Raw genomic sequence first — 20,265 nt, forward strand, 5'->3', positions numbered from 1 at the left:
GGATTACTGCAACTCCCTGTTGGCGGGGCTCCCTGCCTGTGCCATTAAACCCCTACAACTCATCCAGAACGCCGCAGCCCGTCTGTGTTCAACCTTCCCAAGTTCTCTCACGTCACCCCGCTCCTCCGCACACTCCACTGGCTTCCAGTTGAAGCTCGCATCTGCTACAAGACCATGGTGCTTGCCTACGGTACTGTGAGGGGAACGGCACCTCCGTACCTTCAGGCTCTGATCAGGCCCTACACCCAAACAAGGGCACTGCGTTCATCCACCTCTGGCCTGCTGGCCCCCCTACCTCTGCGGAAGCACAGTTCCCGCTCAGCCCAGTCAAAACTGTTCGCTGCCCTGGCACCCCAATGGTGGAACAAGCTCCCTCACGACGCCAGGACAGCGGAGTCAATCACCACCTTCCGTAGACACCTGAAACCCCACCTCTTTAAGGAATACCTGGGACAGGATATAGTAATCCTTCTAACCCCCCCCCCAAAAAAAGATAGATGTACTATTGTAAAGTGGTTGTTCCACTGGATATCATAAGGTGAATGCACCAATTTGTAAGTCGCTCTGGATAAGAGTGTCTGCTAAATGACGTAAATGTAAATGTAAATGTATACACCTGGGCAAGTGATGACAAAAATCATCCATGCGATATAGATGGTGGAACTGGAATGCTGACACCACTCCACTGATATCCAGGACAACCACAGACATAGCCTGATAAACATCAGAATTCAATTAAGCAAAAATAATCAACAAAGTCAGTCCTTGAGGTCATTCCTTAATTCAATGCTATGTTACTACCACAATTAAGACACATACAGTGGGGGAAAAAAGTATTTGATCCCCTGCTGATTTTGTATGTTTGCCCACTGACAAAGAAATGATCAGTCTATAATTTTAATGTTAGGTTTATATGAACAGTGAGAGACAGAATAACAACAAAAATATCGAGAAAAACGCATGTCAAAAATGTTATAAATTGATTTGCATTTTAATGAGGGAAATAAGTATTTGACCCCCTCTCAATCAGAAAGATTTCTGGCTCCCAGGTGTCTTTTATACAGGTAACGAGCTGAGATTAGGAGCACACTCTTAAAGGGAGTGCTCCTAACCGCAGCTTGTTACCTGTAAAAAAGACACCTGTCCACAGAAGCAATCAATCAATCAGATTCCAAACTCTCCACCATGACCAAGACCAAAGAGCTCTCCAAGGATGTCAGGGACAAGATTGTAGACCTACACAAGGCTGGAATTGGCTACAAGACCATCGCCAAGCAGCTTGGTGAGAAGGTGACAACATTTGGTGCGATTATTCGCAAATGGAAGAAACACAAAAGAACTGTCAATATCCCTCGGCCTGGGGCTCCATGCAAGATCTCACCTCGTGGAGTTGCAATGATCATGAGAACGGTGAGGAATCAGCCCAGAACTACACGGGAGGATCTTGTCAATGATCTCAAGGCAGCTGGGACCATAGTCACCAAGAAAACAATTGGTAACACACTACGCAGTGAAGGACTGAAATCCTGCAGCGCCCGCAAGGTCCCACTGCTCAAGAAAGCACATATACATGCCCGTCTGAAGTTTGCCAATGAACATCTGAATGATTCAGAGGACAACTGGTGAAAGTGTTGTGGTCAGATGAGACCAATATGGAGCTCTTTGGCATCAACTCAACTCACCGTGTTTGGAGGAGGAGGAATGCTGCCTATGACCCCAAGAACACCATCTCCACCGTCAAACATGGAGGTGGAAACATTATGCTTTGGGGGTGTTTTTCTGCTAGGGGGACAGGACAACTTCACCACATCATTTGACGGGGCCATGTACTGTCAAATCTTGGGTGAGAACCTCCTTCCCTCAACCAGGGCATTGAAAATGTGTCGTGGATGGGTATTCCAGCATGACAATGACCCAAAACACACGGCCAAGGCAACAAAGGAGTGGCTCAAGAAGAAGCACATTAAGGTCCTGGAGTGGCCTAGCCAGTCTCCAGACCTTAATCCCATAGAATATCTGTGGAGGGAGCTGAAGGTTCAAGTTGCCAAACGTCAGCCTTGAAACCTTAATGACTTGGAGAAGATCTGCAAAGAGGAGTGGGACAAAATCCCTCCTGAGATGTGTGCAAACCTGGTGGCCAACTACAAGAAACGTCTGACCTCTGTGATTGCCAACAAGGGTTTTGCTACCAAGTACTAAGTCATGTTTTGCAGAGGGGTCAAATACTTATTTCCCTCATTAAAATGCAAATTTATAACATTTTTGACATGCATTTTTCTGGATTTTTTTGTTGTTATTCTGCCTCTCACTGTTCATATAAACCTACCATTAAAATTATAGACTGATCATTTCTTTGTAAGTGGGCAAACGTACAAAAACTTTTTTCCCCCACTGTACCTAATTAAAGCACAGAATTAAGGCACACTTAAGGCAAAGAACAAATGTGGGTTAAATACCACATCTTAAAGGCTACTCATGTAAAATTCATTTAAAGTGAGTTTTTTGCTTCTTCTGTTTCCCTTTAGATTTAGTCTGTCTAGTTTTCTTCTGGGGAGGAAATGCGGGGAATACGCCTATATTTTGGGAAGAAACTTGATTTCACTGAAAGAACTTTGGTGTACTTTGCCTCAAGCTAAACTGGCAAAATGATCTACATTTTTAAGAGTAGAGAGCAAAGACTGGTATCCTCTTCAACTTTGCACAACTGCTCACGTAAGCTGTACTGTCGGGCTCTGTCGGGAAAAAGGTTGCCTACGCTAAAATAAGTCTGCCTCATCAACTTCTTATCATCTTATGCAAGAAAACATATCATCCCATGGCTGCTCTTATCTACACTGAACAAAAATATAAACGCAACATGCAACATTTTACTGGGTTACAGTTCATATGAGGAAACCAATCAATTGAAATTAATTCATTAGGCACTAATCTATGGATTTCCCATGACTGGGAATACAGATATGCATCTGTTTGTCACAGATACCTTTAATAAAAAGTAGGGGCGTGGATAAGAAAACCAGTCAGTATCTGGTGTGGCAACGATTTATTTGCCTCATGCAGCATGACACATCTCCTTCGCATAGAGTTGATCAGGCTGTTGACTGTGGCCTGTGGAATGTTGTTCCACTCCTCTTCAATAGCTGTGTGAAGTTGCTGGATATGAGTGAGTTTGCAGCCCATGGAAGAACTGGGATATTTTCAGCTTACAGGAATTGTGTACAGATCCTTGCAACATGGGGCCATTCATTGGGCTCCCGAGTGGCGCTGCTGTCTAAGGCACTGCATCTCAGTGCTAGAGGCATCACTACAGACCCTGGTTCGATTCCAGGCTGTTCCAGGCGGATGAATGGCACGACAATGGAACTCAAGATCTTATCGGGGTACCTCTGTGCATTCAAATTGCCATAGATAAAATGCAATTCTGTCCATAGCTTATGGCTGCCCATACCCCACTGCCACCATGGAGCACTCTGTTAACAACGTTGGCATCAGCAAACCGCTCGCCCATACAACGCCATACACAATGTCTGCCATTTGCCTAGTACAGTTTAAATCGAGATTCATCCATGAAGAGCACACTTCTCCAGCATGCCAGTGGCCATCGAAGGTGAGAATTTGCCCACTGAAGTTGGTCACGACGCCAAACTGCAGTCAGGTCAAGACCCTAGTGAGAATGACAAGCACGCAGATGAGCTTCCCTGAGACAGTTTGTGCAGAAATGTTTGGTTGTGCAAACCCACAACTGTTCGGATGGTTGGTCTCAGACAATCCCGCAGGTGAAGAAGCCAGATGTGAAGGTCCTAGACTGGTGTGGTTACATGCGGTCTGCGGTTGTGAGGCAGGTTGGGCGTACTGCCAAATTCTCTAGAATGACGTTGGAGTCGGCTCATGGTAGAGAAACGAACATTCATTTATTGACCCCAGCACAAGGTGCACGTGTGTAATGATCATGCTGTTTAATCAGTTTCTTGATATTCCACACCTGTCAAATTGATGGATTATCTTGGAAAGGAGAAATGCTCACTAACAGGGATGTAACCAATTTGTGTACAACATTTGAGAGAAAGTTGCTTTTTGTATGTAAAAATTCAGGGATATTTATTTCAGCTCATGAAACATGGGACCAACACTTTACATATTGCGTTTATATTTTTTTCAGTGAATAATCTTTGTCTATCATGGATTATATCAAACACCCTCCCTGACACTGGCAACTCTTGTCTGAACCCTTGGTTGGAAAAACTACTACTGGTTTGATCTGGTGAAAAGCCATTTGCCCTGCTCTATTGTGTCTTGAAATAGGAAGGACAGATTCATATTTTACGTTGTTACACGCAGTTGACTTGACACATTTAGCCTCATGATTGCTTCCCATCTTGTACCAAATATGAAACTCCTGCTCTTTCCATGACATAGACTAAGCAGGTGAATCCAGGTGAAAGCTATGATCCCTTATTAATGTAACCTGTTAAATCCATCTCAAACAGTGTAGATGAAGGGGAGGAGACAGGTTAAAGAGGGAATTTTAAGCCTTGAGACAATTGAGACATGGATTGTGTATGTTTGCCATTCAGACGGTGAATGGAGAAGACAAAAGATTTAAGTGCCTTTGCATCGGGTGTTGCAGTAGGTGCCAGGCTCACCGGTTTGAGTGTGTCAAGAACTGCAACACTGCTGGGTTTTTCACTCTCAACAGTTTCCAGTGTGTATCAAGAATGGTCCACCACCTGAAGGACATTCAGACAACTTGACACAACTGTGGGAAGTATTGCAGTCAACATGAGCCAGCATCCCTGTGGAACGCTTTGACACCATGTAGAGTCCATGCCCCGACGAGTTGAAGCTGTTCTTAGGGCAAAAGGGGTGCAACTCAATATTAGAAAGGTGTTCCTTATGTTTAGTACACTCAGTGTATATACGATAATTGGGATTTTTAGCAAATTACAAAATCATCACATTTTTACTGTCTAGAATTGGCATGTGGTTGGGGCTGATATTTAAAAGTTCCAATTGTTCACTGAGAAACGAGGAGACGTAACGTCTAAAATGTATTGAAACTGTGGAAATCACTTGCCGTAATGTCACCAAATGGATTTAATAACTATTCAAACCCCCGTTGCTATATAATTAGCGAGTGGCTGTGCCCATTGCCTCCTGAATAGCATGAATCAATTAGTCAGTCATTTATATGCATAACTTGTATGATTTTTCAAGGCCTTCTACTTGGCTGAGTGAGTTTTTTTGGTTCTATTCAATCAGACATCCTGCATTCTCAGCAAAGAGACACACATTTACTGCCGCTAATGAGGACTGATAGCAAACTTTTAACATACTTTTGATATCTGCACTGTTTTTCAGAGGAAGAAAGTTTGGGAACCCCTGGTGTAAAGTAACTAAGTAAAAATGCTTTGAGGTGCTTTAGTAGTAGGTTTTCTGGGTATATGTACATTACTATTTTTAATGGTCCAATTCACGCACTTATCAAGAGAACATGTAGTCATCCCTACTGCCTCTGATCTGGTTCACTCACGAAACACAAATGCTTCGTTTGTAAATGATGCGTGAGTGTTGGAATGTGCCACTGGCTATCTATAAATAAATGAAAAACAAGAAAATCGTGCCATCTGGTTCGCTTAATATTCGTATTTTTAAATGATTTATAGCATTTACTTTTCTTTTTGATATTTAAGTACAGTTTGGCAACTACATTTACCTTTGATACGTAAGTATATGTCACGTCCTGACCAGCAGATGGAGCTATTGTATTAGTTTTGGGGTCAGGACGTGGCAGTTTTTGTGTATGTGAATGATTGTGTTGTTGATTGGGACTTCCAATTGAAGGCAGGTGTGTTGAGTTGCCTTTGATTGGAAGTCCTATATAGGTGTGTGTGTTTTTCTTTGGGGTTGTGGGTGGTTGTTTTTGCACTGCGTTTAATAGCCCGAAGAACTGTTGCTGTTGTCACCTTTATTGTTTTGTCAAGTGGATGCTTTACTCCTTTTTTAAAATTAAATATGAGTATTCACATACCTGCTGTGCCTTGGTCTTCTCTCCATGACAACTTCTGTTACAGTATATTTACAACCAAATACTTTTAAACTTTTACTCAAGCAATATTTTCCTGGGTGACTTTCACTTTTTCTCGAGTCTTTTTCTATTAAAGGGCAACTCCACCATTTATCATTTTCGTTATCGCCAGCACAATACCATTGTCTACATATGTGAAAATGGCATATTTCTAGGTTTTGTAGGGGGGAATATAATTAAAAAGTTATACCCTATGACAGATTTGCGCATAGCTGCAGGAAGTAGGGGTGCTGAGGGTGCTGAAGCACCCTCTGATAAATCACAATACATTTTAAAAAATCATGTAAAGAATTTATTAAATAATAGAACAAATTTTTTTTGCATTAGGCTTTTATTACTGTTGACAAAAAAAAATAGACCTCAGCAAAGCACCCCACCCCTCACCCACCAAAATAATACTGCAAAAATGTGTTTAAGAAGAAAACATTTTGGCCTGATTACAAATCATTATGTTTGGGGCAAATCAAACACAACACATCACTGAGGCTCCCTCTTCGTATTTTCAAGCATGGGGGTGGCTGCCACTCATGTTATGAGTAGGTTTGGTATCGGCAAGGACCAGGGAGTATTTTTTTGAATTAAAAGAAACGGAATAGAGCTAAGCACAGGCAAAATCTTACAGGGAATCTTGTTTCAGTCTGGTTTCCAGCAGGCACTGAGAGAAAAATGCGTCTTTCAGCAGGACAATTAGCTAAAACACAAAGCCAAATATACACTGGAGTTGCTTACGACATTGAATGTTCCTGAGTGTCCTAGTTACAGTTTTGACTTAAATCAACTTGAAAATCTATGACAATACTTGAAAATGGTTGTCTAGCAATGATCAACAACCAACTTGACAGAGCTTGAATGTTTTAAAGAATAATGTTCAAATATTGTACAATCCAGGTGTGGAAAGCTCATAGAGACTTAACCAGAAAGACTCACAGCTGTAATCGCTGCTAATGCTAATGACGATTCTAACATGTACTCAGGGGGTTGAATACTTAAATAGATTAGTGTTTTATTTTCCATTAACCTCTTATGGCTAGGGGGCAGTATTTTCACGGCTGGATAAAAAACGTACCCGATTTAATCTGGTTACTAATCCTACCCAGTAACTAGAATATGCATATACTTATTATATATGGATAGAAAACACCCGAAAGTTTCTAAAACTGTTTGAATGGTGTCTGTGAGTATAACAGAACTCAAATGGCAGGTCAAAACCTGAGAGATTCCTTTACAGGAAGTGGCCTGTCTGACCATTTCTGGAACTTCTTTGCCATCTCTATCTTTTACTAAGGATCTCTGCTCTAACGTGACACTTCCTACGTCGTCCATAGGCGCTCAGAGCCCGGGAAAAACCTGAACGTCGTCATCCCAGCCCCAGGCTGAAACACATTATCGCCTTTCTCAAGTGGCCGATCAAGGTACTCTGGGCTTAGGCGCGTGACCTGGTCGCCCCCGTCTTTGTGATTTTTTCCTCTGTTTGCCGAAAAGGAGATTCCCGGTCGGAATATTATCGCTTTTCTACGAGAAAAATGGCATAAAAATAGATTTTAAACAGCGGTTGACATGCTTCGAAGTACGGTAATGGAATATTTAGAATTTTTTTGTCACGAATTGCGCCATGCGCCCGACCCTTCTTTACCATTTCGGATAGTGTCTGGAACGCACGAACAAAACGCCGCTATTCGGATATAACGATGGATTATTTTGGACCAAACCAACATTTGTTATTGAAGTAGCAGTCCTGGGAGTGCATTCTGATGAAGACAACAAAGGTAATGAAACTTTTGTAATAGTAAATCGGAGTTTGATCAGGGCTAAACTTGCCGGGTGTCTAAATGGCTAGGCGTGATGGCTGGGCTATCTACTGAGAATATTGCAAAATGTGCTTTCACCGAAAAGCTATTTTAAAATCGGACATATCGAGTGCATAGAGGAGTTCTGTATCTATAATACTTAAAATAATTGTTATGTTTTTTGTGAACGTTTATCGTGAGTAATTTAGTAAATTCACCGGATGTTTGCGGGGGGTATGCTAGTTCTGAACGTCACATGCTAATGTAAAAAGCTGGTTTTTGATATAAATATGAACTTGATTGAACAAAACATGCATGCATTGTATAACATAATGTCCTAGGGTTGTCATCTGATGAAGATCATCAAAGGTTAGTGCTGCATTTAGCTGTGGTTTTGTTTTTTGTGACATTATATGCTACCTTGAAAAATGGGTGTCTGATTATTTCTGGCTTGGTACTCTGCTGACATAATCTAATGTTTTGCTTTCGTTGTAAAGCCTTTTGGAAATCGGACAATGTGGTTAGATAAAGGAGAGTCTTGTCTTTAAAATGCTGTGAAATAGTCATATGTTTGAAAAATGGAAGTTTTCGGATTTTAGAGGAGTTTGTATTTCGCGCCACGCCCATCATTGGATATTGGAGCAGGTGTTCCGCTAGCGGAACGTCTAGATGTAAGAGGTTTTAATTAAAAAATAAATGTTCGAATTTTTACTTCCACTTTGACATTACAAAGTATTTTGTGTAGATCGTTGACAAAAAATTACAATGAAATCCATTTAATCCCACTTTGTAGCACAACAAAATGTGGAAAGTCAAGGGATGTGAATACTTTCTGAAGGCACTGTAGACACTGGTATGGTGCTGTTGATAATGAATATGATGTTGAAACGTGCCAGAAATGTCCTCTCTTAGATATTAAGCAGTTCTGGATGGGTTTCGACTAACATTTTGGTGTACAAAGCAATCTGTGAATGCTGTAGGGTCCCGTGCCGTATAGTGCCAAAAAGCCCCATCTGTCTGCCATGAAGGTCGGTAGTGTATGAGTTTATTCTTATTCAACAAAAGTGGTGCAAAATTGGTTTGGAAATTAATCAAATGCTTTCTAAATGTAGTAACAATCCCATTTTAAACAACTTACTATAAGATTTCAAATGTCTTATAACTGTAAAATAAATATGATCATACTTGGTGACAGTACCATATTGGCACTGTTTCATATTACTGAAGGACAGAGAAATTTCTCCTAAATGTCCACTGAGCGGTGCAGAGACACCCTTTAATGAAATGTGTGCAGACACTTTAGGGCAGCACAGGGTCACCTTCACCTTGGTGATGAGTGTATCCAGAGGTTGAAGGGAATGCATCCAGACAGGCAGGAAGTCCCAGCTCCACAGACTCACTGGCAGACAGCCTGCCCTGTGTATCTGCAGCATGTTCGCCACAGACACCAAGTGGAGGGTCACCTTGAAGGGCACTCCCACCCCTGCCATCACCTGCCAGGGTGAAACAGAGAGGGCAAAGATGAGTGAGGGCAGGAGCAGGTAGAGCACAGCGAACCAGCGGTACATGGTCATGCACTGCCCTAAAGTCCTGGCCATATGGGTGGGCAGGCGGGTGATGGGCGCAGGGTACCACAGCAAAATACCCAATATGTTGAAAAATAAATGACACAAGGCAACCTCTAGAACAGACCAGTGTAATATGAGAGCTATGACGAGATAATACTGGGACAGAAGACCCTGTAAACACACAAAGCCAGTAAAAAAAAGAATACAAAAACAACAGCTACGTGAAGGATTAGTTTTATGTACCTGGAAAACTGCAGCCAGCATGCCAATGCAGCCAGCTTGCCAATGCTGCCAGGATAGCTGTGGGGGTTGTCCCAATGTTTGACCCCAGTGTCAAAGAGTATGCACGCTCAATGCTGATAACACCACTACCTGAGAGCACAAGAAATCACAGTACAATGTCTTGTCATCACAGAGCCATCTAATGGGACTGAAACTCTATAGAGTAGATATTTGTTTAGTATAGAAATCAGATGGTAAATTATCTAGTTCTAGTTAGGGAATTGCATTGGCTCCCGCTGTGAAACAACTGTCAATTCTGAGATGAGATTCTTAGTGATTTGCTGTCTGAGAAAGACCTGCACAGCGGATCCCAAACTCCAGTGGATTAACCAGCCCAGTAATTGGGATTCCATGGAGCCACAGCTCCCTACCATGCTCCACTGGAGAGTCCAGCAACTGTGCAGTTATTATTGCTGATCTCAGAACGCTGAGGCAGATGTGTCCCCCAGAGAGTGTCGGATTAGAAAAAAAGCATGACTAAAAGCATGAAATGGATCCTCCACTCTCTGAAGTCACCAGACGCACATTATTAATTCATATTAATATGACCGCTTGTTTCTCCTGTAAGCATTTCATCACCAGAATATTCTTATAAACAAAAAGAGCCAAACAAGAACTGCATTTTTCAATTGGGTGAATGTCCCACTGACTTTGAGAGGTCTGAGAAAGCTTTGCCATGCCAAAGCTTGAAGATTAAGTACTGCCACACTTCTTCAGGAACTCAAATGTGTGTCACCACCTCAGAGGAATTAGTTATTTAGTAATAGAATACCATAGTAGCTTTGAAGATTCCAGGGCACATATTATTAAAGCATCTCAGAGTAGGAGTGCTGATCTAGGATCAGTTTTGTATTTTAGATCATAATGAATAAGATCTGTGAGTCAGTATGTTAGTGTGTCAGTATTTGTAGCTCTCACCTATGAGAGGAGTGATGGCAGAGGAGAACACTGAACTCCTCTGGACCATGAAGGTCATGCCAGCCCCCACCAGGATGGCCGGGTAACCTGCCCGCCAGCCAAACGGGTAGGGGGAGTCTGGAGAGGGGGAGAGAAGGGGATTCATATTACTTTCTGTATGTGAAGTTTCTGTAATGAACTTTCAGGGGAAATATGTGGGATGCTGGTGTTGTTGTTATTTTGTATCCTGTATAATCTAGCTCTGTGTTTACAGATTTATTTAAGCTTTGCTTATACTTAAGAGATTTCCCCATACAACTTAAATGTAGCTATGCTTACTAAATTAGTATGTCAGCTATATTGTAGTGCTTATGTAAAAGCTCTGCAGAGCCTCAAATAAGCTTTGCAGAGCCAATCAACGCCACCTCAAATCGGCACCATGTCAAATAGATATTCACTGCAATCATACAGCACAGTGATTCCAAAAAAAAGGCAATGCTTCAGTGCCTTCGGGAAGCATTCATATCCCTTGACTTATTCCACATTTTGTTGTGTTACAGGCTGAATTAAAAATGGACTGAATAGATTTTTTTCCTCACCCATCTACACCAGTGGCGGTCGGTGACGTTTAAGATGAGGGAAGATGATTATTTATTTTTTATGAGCATTGCCTTCTTTCTATTACAGCATGTTGGATGACTGTCATTCATATTCCATTCACCCAGCTCAATGGAACATGTTTCCCTATTTTTATTTTTATGAAATTCAATGAGGAGTATGGTCCTCCCGTTCCTCCTCTGAGGAACCTCCACTGATTGACACACAATACCCCATAATGACAAAATTAATACATGTTTTTCGAAATTTTAGCAAATGTATTGAAAATGAAATTTACATAAGTATTTACACGCCTGAGTCAATACTTTGTAAAAGCACAGTTGGCAGTGATTATAGCTGTGAGTCTTTCTGGGTAAGTCTCTAAGAGCTTTCCACACCTGGATTGTGAAATATTAATTAGAGCTCTGTCAAATTGGTTGTTGATCCTTGCTAGGCAACCAATTTCAGGTCTTGCCATAGATTTTCAAGTAGATTTAAGTCACAACTGTTACGCGACCACTCAGGAACATTCACTCTCTTCTTGGTAAGCAACTCCAGTGTAGATTTGGCCTTGTGTTATAGGTTATTGTTCTGCTGAAAGGTGAATTCCTCCCAGTGTCTGGTTTTCCTCTAGGATTTTGCCTGTGCTGAGCACCATTTTTATACTGGAAAATTCCCCAGTCTTTAAAGCATACCCATAACATGATGCAGCCACCACTATGCTTGAAAATATGGAGAGTGGTACTCAGTAATGTGTTTTATTAGATTTGCCCCAAATCTTATACTTTGTACTCAATTCAAAAGTGAATTGCTTTGCCTCATTTTTTGCAAACAGGACGCATGTTTTTGATTTTTGTTCATTCTGTACAGGCTTCCTTCTTTTCACTCTGTCAATTAGGTTAGTATTGTGGAATAACTACAATGTTGTTGATCCATCCTCAGTTTTTTTCTATTACAGCCTTTAAACTCTGCAATTGTTTTAAAGCCAACATTGGCCTCATGGTGAAATCCCTGTGCGGTTTCCTTACTCTCTGGCAACTGTTAGGAAGGACGCCTGTATCTTTGTAGTGACTGGGTGTATTGATACACCATCCAAATTGTAATTAATAACTTCACCATGCTCAAAGTGATATTCAATGTCTGCTTTTTCAATAGGTGCCGTTCTTTGCAAGGCATTGGAAAACCTCACTGGTCTTTGTGGTTGAATCTGTGTTTGAAATTCACTGCTTGACGGAGGGACCTTACAGACGATTGTATGTATGGGGTACAGAGATGAGGTAGTCATTCAAAAACCATGTTAAGGGATCGGTGTCCCTAAACAGGGACGGTTGTTGCTAACGTGCGCTAATGTGACTAGAATTACGTTGTAAGTAACAGCCAACTTTCCAGGACATAGACATGTCTTATATGGGCAGAAAGCTGAAATTCTTGTTAATCTAACTGTAGTGTCCAATTAACAGTAGCTATTACAGGAGAAAAATACCATGCTATTGTTTGAGGACAGTGCACAACAACAAAACACGGCAACTGGTTTGATATATTCACCTCTGAAGGTAAATAATGTACTTACATTCAGTAATCTTGCTCTGATTTGTCATCCTGAGGGTCCCAGAGATAAAATGTAACAGTGTTGTTTGATAAAATACATTTTTATATTCAAATGTAGGAACTGGGTTCTACAGTTTGAACCCTTGCTGTCTCTGAGACAGGGGACTGGAACTGACAGGTTTGATCAGGGATATGTGGAAGGTAGGGTGGCTCTTGAGAGAGGCTGGGAGTGTCAGGCGCACAGCAGAGGGGTTCATGATACTCTCAATTTCAAAGGGACCAATGAATCGGGGGAAAAGTTCTTAGAAGTCCCCTTCAATGGCATGTCCTTTGATGAGAGCCATATATTTTGGCCTGGAGTGTAAACTGGCACTGAGGCATGGCGACAGTTGGCTTTGGACTGGGTCCTGGTGGAGGCACTAAGAAGGGCAGCCCGGGCCTTCCTCCAGGTGCGATGACAACAGCATGTATGGTCATGGACTGAGGGAACCGCCACCTCGATCTCTTGGGCGGGGAATAAGGGGGTTATCCGGTGGAGGATAGGGGGCAGTATTTTCACGGCCCAAATTAAACTGCCTACTACTCGGGCCCAGAAACTAGAATATGCATATTATTAGTAGATTTGGATAGAAAGCACTCTGAAGTTTCTAAAACTGTTTGAATGATGTCTGTGAGTATAACAGAACCCATATGGCAGGCACAAACCTGAGAAAAATCCAACCAGGAAGTGGGAAATTTGAGAATTGTAGTTCTTCTTTTGAATCCCTATCGAAACTACAGTGTCTGTGGGTTCACGTTGCACTTCTTAAGGCTTCCATTGGCTGTCAACGGCCTTTAGAAAGTTTTTTTCATCCTTCTCCTGTTACTGGGCAGAGAATAGTAGCTCAGTCAATGAGTGGACTGCCTGAGGACAAAGGGCTTGGTTATGCGCGAGCCTGCGAGCGCGCCGTTCCTTCTTTTTCTCCTGGAATGAATACGCTATTGTCCGGTTGGAATATTATCGCATTTTTACATTAAAAATACCCTAAAGATTGATTGTAAACAACGTTTGTCATGTTTCTACGAACGGTATTGGAACATTTTGACTTTTCGTGTCTTGAATTACGCTCGCGCATTATGCCTTTCGATAGTGATCTAAACGCACGAACAAAACGGAGGTATTTGGACATAAATATGGAGTATTTCGAACAAAAATAACATTTCTTGTGGAAGTAGGAGTCCTTGGAGTGCATTCCGCCGAAGATCAGCAAAGGTAAGGAATGATTTATAACACTAATTCAGAGTTTTGTTGATGCCAGAACTTGTCGGGTAGCTGTATAGCTTGCATTGATGGTTGAGCTATGTACTCAGAATATTGAACAATGTGCTTTCTCCGTAAAGCTATTTTAAAATCTGACACAGCGGTTGCATCAAGGAGTAGTGTATCTATAATTCTTTAAGTAATTGTTATATATTTTGTCAACGTTTATGATGAGTATTTTTGTAAATTGATGTGCTCATTCACCGGGAGTTTTGGTGGGAATACATTTTTTTAACATCACGCGCCAATGTAAAATGCTGTTTTTGGATATAAATATGAACTTGATCGAACAAAACATACATGTATTGTGTAACATGATGTCCCAGGAGTGTCATCTGATGAAGATCGTCAAAGGTTAGTGCTTCATTTTAGCTGTATTTTGGGTTTCTGTGACACATCTCCTTGCTTGGAAAATGGCTGTGTGGTTATTGTTTGTCTATGTACTGTCCTAACATAATCTAATGTTTTGCTTTCGCTGTAAAGCCTTTTTGAAATCGGACAACGTGGTTACATTAAGGAGAAGTGTATCTTTAAAATGGTGTAAAATAGTCGTATGTTTGAGAAATTGAAATTATTCGATTTTTGATGTTTTGTATTTCGCACCCTGCTGTTCCAATGGATGTTGGCTAGGCGTTCCGCTAGCGGAACGTCTGTCCTCAACAGGATAACCCAGAGCACACTCGAAGGGTGACATACCTGACGAGGCATTGGTGAGGGTGTGGGCATATTCCACCCAGGGTAGCTGAGCACTACAGGAGGAAGGGTTAGTCGAGGTTGTGCAGCTAAGGGCAGTCTCCATCTCCTGGTTGGCCTGTTCGGTCTGGCCGTTGATCTGGGGATGATATGCAGATGAAAGACTGACATTGATACCCAGTGCTGAACAGAAGGGGTCCCCTGTCAGAAATGATGTCAGTAGGAATGCCATGCAGACAAAACACATGGGACAGCAGCAGGTCTGCAGTCTCCCTAGAGGACGGAAGCTTGGAGAGGGGAATGAAGTGAGTCGCTTTGGAAAATCTGTCAATTATGGTGAGGATGACTAAGTTACCGTTGGATGGGGGAAGGCCAGGGACGAAGTCCAGAGCTGTGTGACCAAAGCTGTTTCTCGTATACTAGTGAAAAGGCCCTGCAAGCTCCGAGGTTGCCATTGTAACGCTCGGGGGTCAGAACAAACAGCTCACGGGGCAGAGGAGAGGGACTCGGGGCTGGTTGCAAGCTCTGGGCGAAGGTTCGACCCTGCAGGTCCGAAAGGCTCTGTGAAAACTCCTTGATGTGCTCCAGAAGGGTTTTCAGGGCTTGGTCATGTTGCTTGAGCTGGGTGCCTTGGCTGGCGAGGGTTTGGTGGAGAGGATCTGTGTCTGTTGGGTTCATATCTAGGCCAGATCGTACTGTCACGCGGAGCAGAACATGTGAACCCAAGAGCAGACTCAGACGAGGAGACTGGGATGAGGTAACCAAGGTATTTATTGAAACGGGGAAGATGGGGTGCAGACCAGGGCAAGCTCGGGCAGGTTGCAGGAAGCCAGGTGTGAAGGCTGAGGCTGGAGTGAGGGGAGTATGGACTGAGTAAGCAGGTCCGGAGAGGTCCGGAGTTCCGGAGAGGAATCCAAGGACGCAGTGGAGTGGGGGGTCCAGGACAAAGTAGCAGGACTGACGAGACATGGGACTGGAGACGGGCCAAAGTCAGAGCGAGCAGAATGAGCAGAGATTACGTTCTGGCAGCATGGAAGTGGCAGGGCTGAGTATTTGTAGAGGTCTTGATTATGGAACAGATTGCAGCTGGTTGGGATCTTCTCTGCCTCCAGCAAACCTGTTGCCGCCCATACAATCACACACACACCGAGAGGAAGAGGGAGAGAGCACTGGGGGAGTGGCAGGATGAGAAGTAGAGGGCATGGCAGGAGCAGATATAACAATCTGGTTGTATGGCCTTTCTCTTGCATTACGAAGATGATGGCAACATTTTATTTTTGAAAAAATATGTTTTTTTGTTTATATTATCTTTTACCAGATCTATTGTGTTAAAGTCTCCTACATTAATTTCACATTTCCACAAACTTCAAAGTGTTTCCTTTCAAATGGTGCTGTATCAAGAATATGCATATACTTGCTTCAGGTCCTGAGCTACAGGCAGATTGATTTGGGTATGTCATTTTAGGCGGAAATTGAAAAAAAGGGTCTGATCCTTAAGAGGTTATTAACACTATTATTGCACATAAAGTGAGTCCATGCAACTTATGTGACTTATGTGCAAAAATATACTCCTGAACTTTGGTTTAGGTTTGAAATAACAAATGGGTTGAATACTTATTGACTCAAGACATTTCAGCTTTTCATTTTTTATTAATTTGTAACAATTTCAAAAAACATACGTAATTCCACTATGACATTATGGTGTATTGTATGTAGGACAGTGACCAAAAATCTCAATTTAAATTCAGGCAGTAAAACTACAAAGTGTGGATAAAATCAAGGGGTGTGAATAATTTCTGAAGGCAATGTATGTTTTCTAAGATCAATCTTCCAGTCACACTTGATCATCTGGAAGACATTGGCACCTGGCCTTGGAGCAGAGAGTTGAGTAGCTTGACCAACAGCACCAGACAGGTACACAGGAGCAGCAGAGAGCAGGCCAGCAGAAAGAGGCCTACTGCCAGTTCTGACAACGGCGATTCCACTAACGCAGGTATTCCTAAACTGGGGTATGGGCAATGCCGTCAGGGATACGCCAAATAAAAATGTGATTCACATAAAAAATAAAAAATAATTAATTTAAAAAAAATATTAAAAATACAATTCTTGATGTTTTCAAACAGTCCGTTTATATTTTCCAACGGGGCTATACATTTTGGTGAGGTTTTTTCCTCGCCTAGCCTCGTTTCACTGCCCAATTTTTTTTTTTAACAATCTAGTGTTCAGCGAAATAACAACACAATGTCAAATAGAGGTAGCCTATTCAAATAATTAACATCCAATCACATTAACAGTTGGTTTAATTTAATTTTTACTCTAGACCTTGATTTGATGAACATGTCAAGACTGTTTCAAGGACAGGTTTTTTTCCATCTACGTGACATTGCAAAAATCAGAAACTTTCTGTCCAAAAATGATGAGGAAAAATGTATCCATGCTTTTGTCACTTCTAGGTTAGACTACTGCAATGCTCTAAAGCACTAAATAAACTTCAGTTAGTGCTAAAAACGACTGCTAGAATCTTGACTAGATCCAAAACATTTGATCATATTACTCCAGTGCTAGCCTCTCTACACTGGCTTCCTGTTAAGGCTAGGGCTGATTTCAAGGTGTTACTGCTAACCTACAAAGCATTACATGGGCTTGCTCCTACCTATATTTCTGATTTGGTCCTGCCGTACATATCTACACGTATGGTACAAGACGCAGGCCTCCTTACTGTCCCTATAATTTCTAAGAAAACAGCTGGAGGCAGGTCTTTCTCCAAAAGAGCTCAATTTTTATGGTATGGTCTGCCTATCCATGTGAGAGACGCAGACTCAGTCTTGACCTTTAAGTCTTTATTGAAGACTCGTCTCTTCAGTAGGTCCTATGATTGAGTGTAGTCTGGCCCAGGAGTGTGAAGGGGAACGGAAAGGCACTGGAGCAACGAACTGCCCTTGCTGTCTCTGCCTGGCCGGTTCCCCACTCTCCACTGGGATTCTCTGCCTCAAACCCTATTACAGGGGCTGAGTCACTGGCTTACTGGTGCTCTTCCATGCCGTCCCTAGGAGGGGTGCGTCACTTGAGTGAGTTGAGTCAGTGACGTGATCTTGCTTTCCAGGTTGGCACCCACGAAGATCTCCACCACGGCACGAACTCGAGGGGGTCGGGTTCGTGCCGTGGTGGAGATCTTCGTGGGCTATACACGGCCTTGTCTCAGGATAGTAAGTTGGTGGTTGAAGGTATCCCTTTAGTGGTGTGGGGGCTGTGCTTTGGCAAAGTGGGTGGGGTTATATCCTGCCTGTTTGGCCCTGTCCGGGGGTATCGTCGAACGGGGCCACAGTGTCTCCCGAACCCTCCTGTCTCAGCCTCCAGTAATTATGTTGCAATATGTATGTCGGGTGGCTAGGGGGGCTAGGGTCAGTCTGTTATATTCGGTGTCTTGTGTGAATTTAACCTCCCTGGGCAAGGTGGGACGCAAGTCAACAGCCAGTGGAATTGCGTGGCGCGAAATACAAATACCTCATAAATGCTATTACTTCAATTTCTCAAACATATGACTATTTTACACCATTTTAAAGACAAGACTCTCGTTAATCTAACCACACTGTCCGATTTCAAAAAGGCTTTACAGCGAAAGCAAAACATTAGATTATGTCAGGAGAGTACCCTGCCAAAAATAATCACACAGCCATTTTCAAAGCAAGCCTATATGTCACAAAAACCAAAACCACAGCTAAATGCAGCACTAACCTTTGATGATCTTCATCAGATGACACTCCTAGGACATTATGTTAAACAATACATGCATGTTTTGTTCAATCAAGTTCATATTTATATCAAAAAACTGCTTTTTTTACATTAGCATGTGATGTTCAGAACTAGCATACCCACCGCAAACTTCCGGTGAATTTACTTAATTACTCACGATTAACGTTCACAAAATACATAACAATTATTTTAAGAATTATAGATACAGAACTGCTTTATGCAATCGCGGTATCAGATTTTAAAATAGCTTTTCGGCGAAAGCACATTTTGCAACATTCTGTGTAGATAGCCCGGCCATCACGGCTAGCTAATTTGACACCCACCAAGTTTGGCCCTCACCAAACTCAGATTTACTATAAGAAAAATTGGATTACCTTTGCTGTTCTTCGTCAGAATGCACTCCCAGGACTTCTACTTCAACAACAAATGTTGTTTTGGTTCCAAATAATCCATAGTTATATTGAAATAGCTCCGTTTTGTTCGTGCGTTCAGGTAACTATCCGAAGGGTGACGCGCGAGCGCATTTCGTGACAAAAAAAAAATCAAAATATTTATTACCATAATTCGAAGCATGTCAAACGCTGTTTAAAATCAATTTTTATGCGATTTTTCTCGTAAAATAGCGATAATATTCCAACTGGGCGACATTGTATTCATTCAAAGAGAGAAAGAAAAACATGGAGAATTCACATGAATGCACATCTCCAGTGTCCATGTTCTCAGCCGGACCACTCACAAAAACCCCTGCTGTTTTTCGCCCAGAGACTGGAGAGACGTCATTCCACTTTCTGGCGCCTTCTGAGAGCCAATGGAAGCCTTAGAAAATGTTATGTAACAGCAGAGATGCTGTATTTTTGATAGAGATACCAATAAAGGAGAACAAATTGTCAGACAGGGCACTTCCTGTATGGAATCTTCTCAGGTTTTGGCCTGCCATATGAGTTCTGTTATACTCACAGACACCATTCAAACAGTTTTAGAAACTTTAGAGTGTTTTCTATCCAAATCTACTAATTATATGCATATTCTCGTTTCTGGGCAAGAGTAGTAACCAGTTTAAATCGGGTACGTTTTTTATCCGGCCGTGGAAATACTGCCCCCTAGCCCCAACAGGTTTTAAGTATGCTCTCTCTAACTATCTCTCTCTCTTTTTCTCTCTTTCTCTTTCTCTCTCTCTTTCTCTCTCTTTCTCTCGGAGGACCTGATCCCTAGGACCATGCCTCAGGACTACCTGGCCTGATGACTCCTTGCTGTCCCCAGTCCACCTGGTTGTGCTGCTGCTCCAGTTTCAACTGTTCTGCCTGTGGCTATGGAGCCCTGACCTGTTCACCGGACATGCTACCTTGTCCCAGACCTGCTGTTTTCAACTCTCTAGAGACAACTCTCTAAAGCCAACTGACATTTACTCCTGAGGTGCTGCCCTGTTGCACCATCTACAACCACTGTGATTATTATTATTTGACCCTGCTGGTCATCTATGAACATTTGAACATCTTGGCCATGTTCTGTTATAATCTCCACCCGGCACAGCCAGAAGAGGACTGTTCACCCCTCATAGACTGCTTCCTCTCTAGGTTTCTTCCTAGGTTCTTGCCTTTCTAGGGAGTGTTTCCCAGCCACTGTGCTTCTACACATGCATTGCTTGCTGTTTGGGGTTTTAGGCTGGGTTTCTGTACAGCACTTTGTGACATCAGCTGATGTAAGAAGGACTTTATAAATATTTTATTTTATTTTATTTGATACTCCTCGCGGGAA

General features: G+C 42.3%; 1 protein-coding gene across 1 annotated transcript in view; it reads right to left on the minus strand.

Annotated features, from left to right (window-relative positions):
- LOC106602812 (sodium-dependent phosphate transport protein 2A-like) overlaps nucleotides 1-20,265 on the minus strand; it is a 58,728-nt gene that overhangs the window by 28,513 nt on the left and 9,950 nt on the right. Inside the window, exons 4-8 of the mRNA XM_045716242.2 lie at nucleotides 16,615-16,761; nucleotides 11,859-11,881; nucleotides 10,641-10,757; nucleotides 9,684-9,812; nucleotides 9,184-9,553 (exon numbers count right to left, since the gene is read on the minus strand). Of these exons, the coding sequence (XP_045572198.2) occupies nucleotides 9,184-9,553; nucleotides 9,684-9,812; nucleotides 10,641-10,757; nucleotides 11,859-11,881; nucleotides 16,615-16,761 (786 nt within the window). The remainder of the gene's footprint in view (nucleotides 1-9,183; nucleotides 9,554-9,683; nucleotides 9,813-10,640; nucleotides 10,758-11,858; nucleotides 11,882-16,614; nucleotides 16,762-20,265) is intronic.

This window comes from Salmo salar, chromosome 04, assembly GCF_965601325.2.
Source record: "Salmo salar chromosome 04, fSalSal1, whole genome shotgun sequence".
Lineage (NCBI taxonomy): Eukaryota > Metazoa > Chordata > Actinopteri > Salmoniformes > Salmonidae > Salmo > Salmo salar.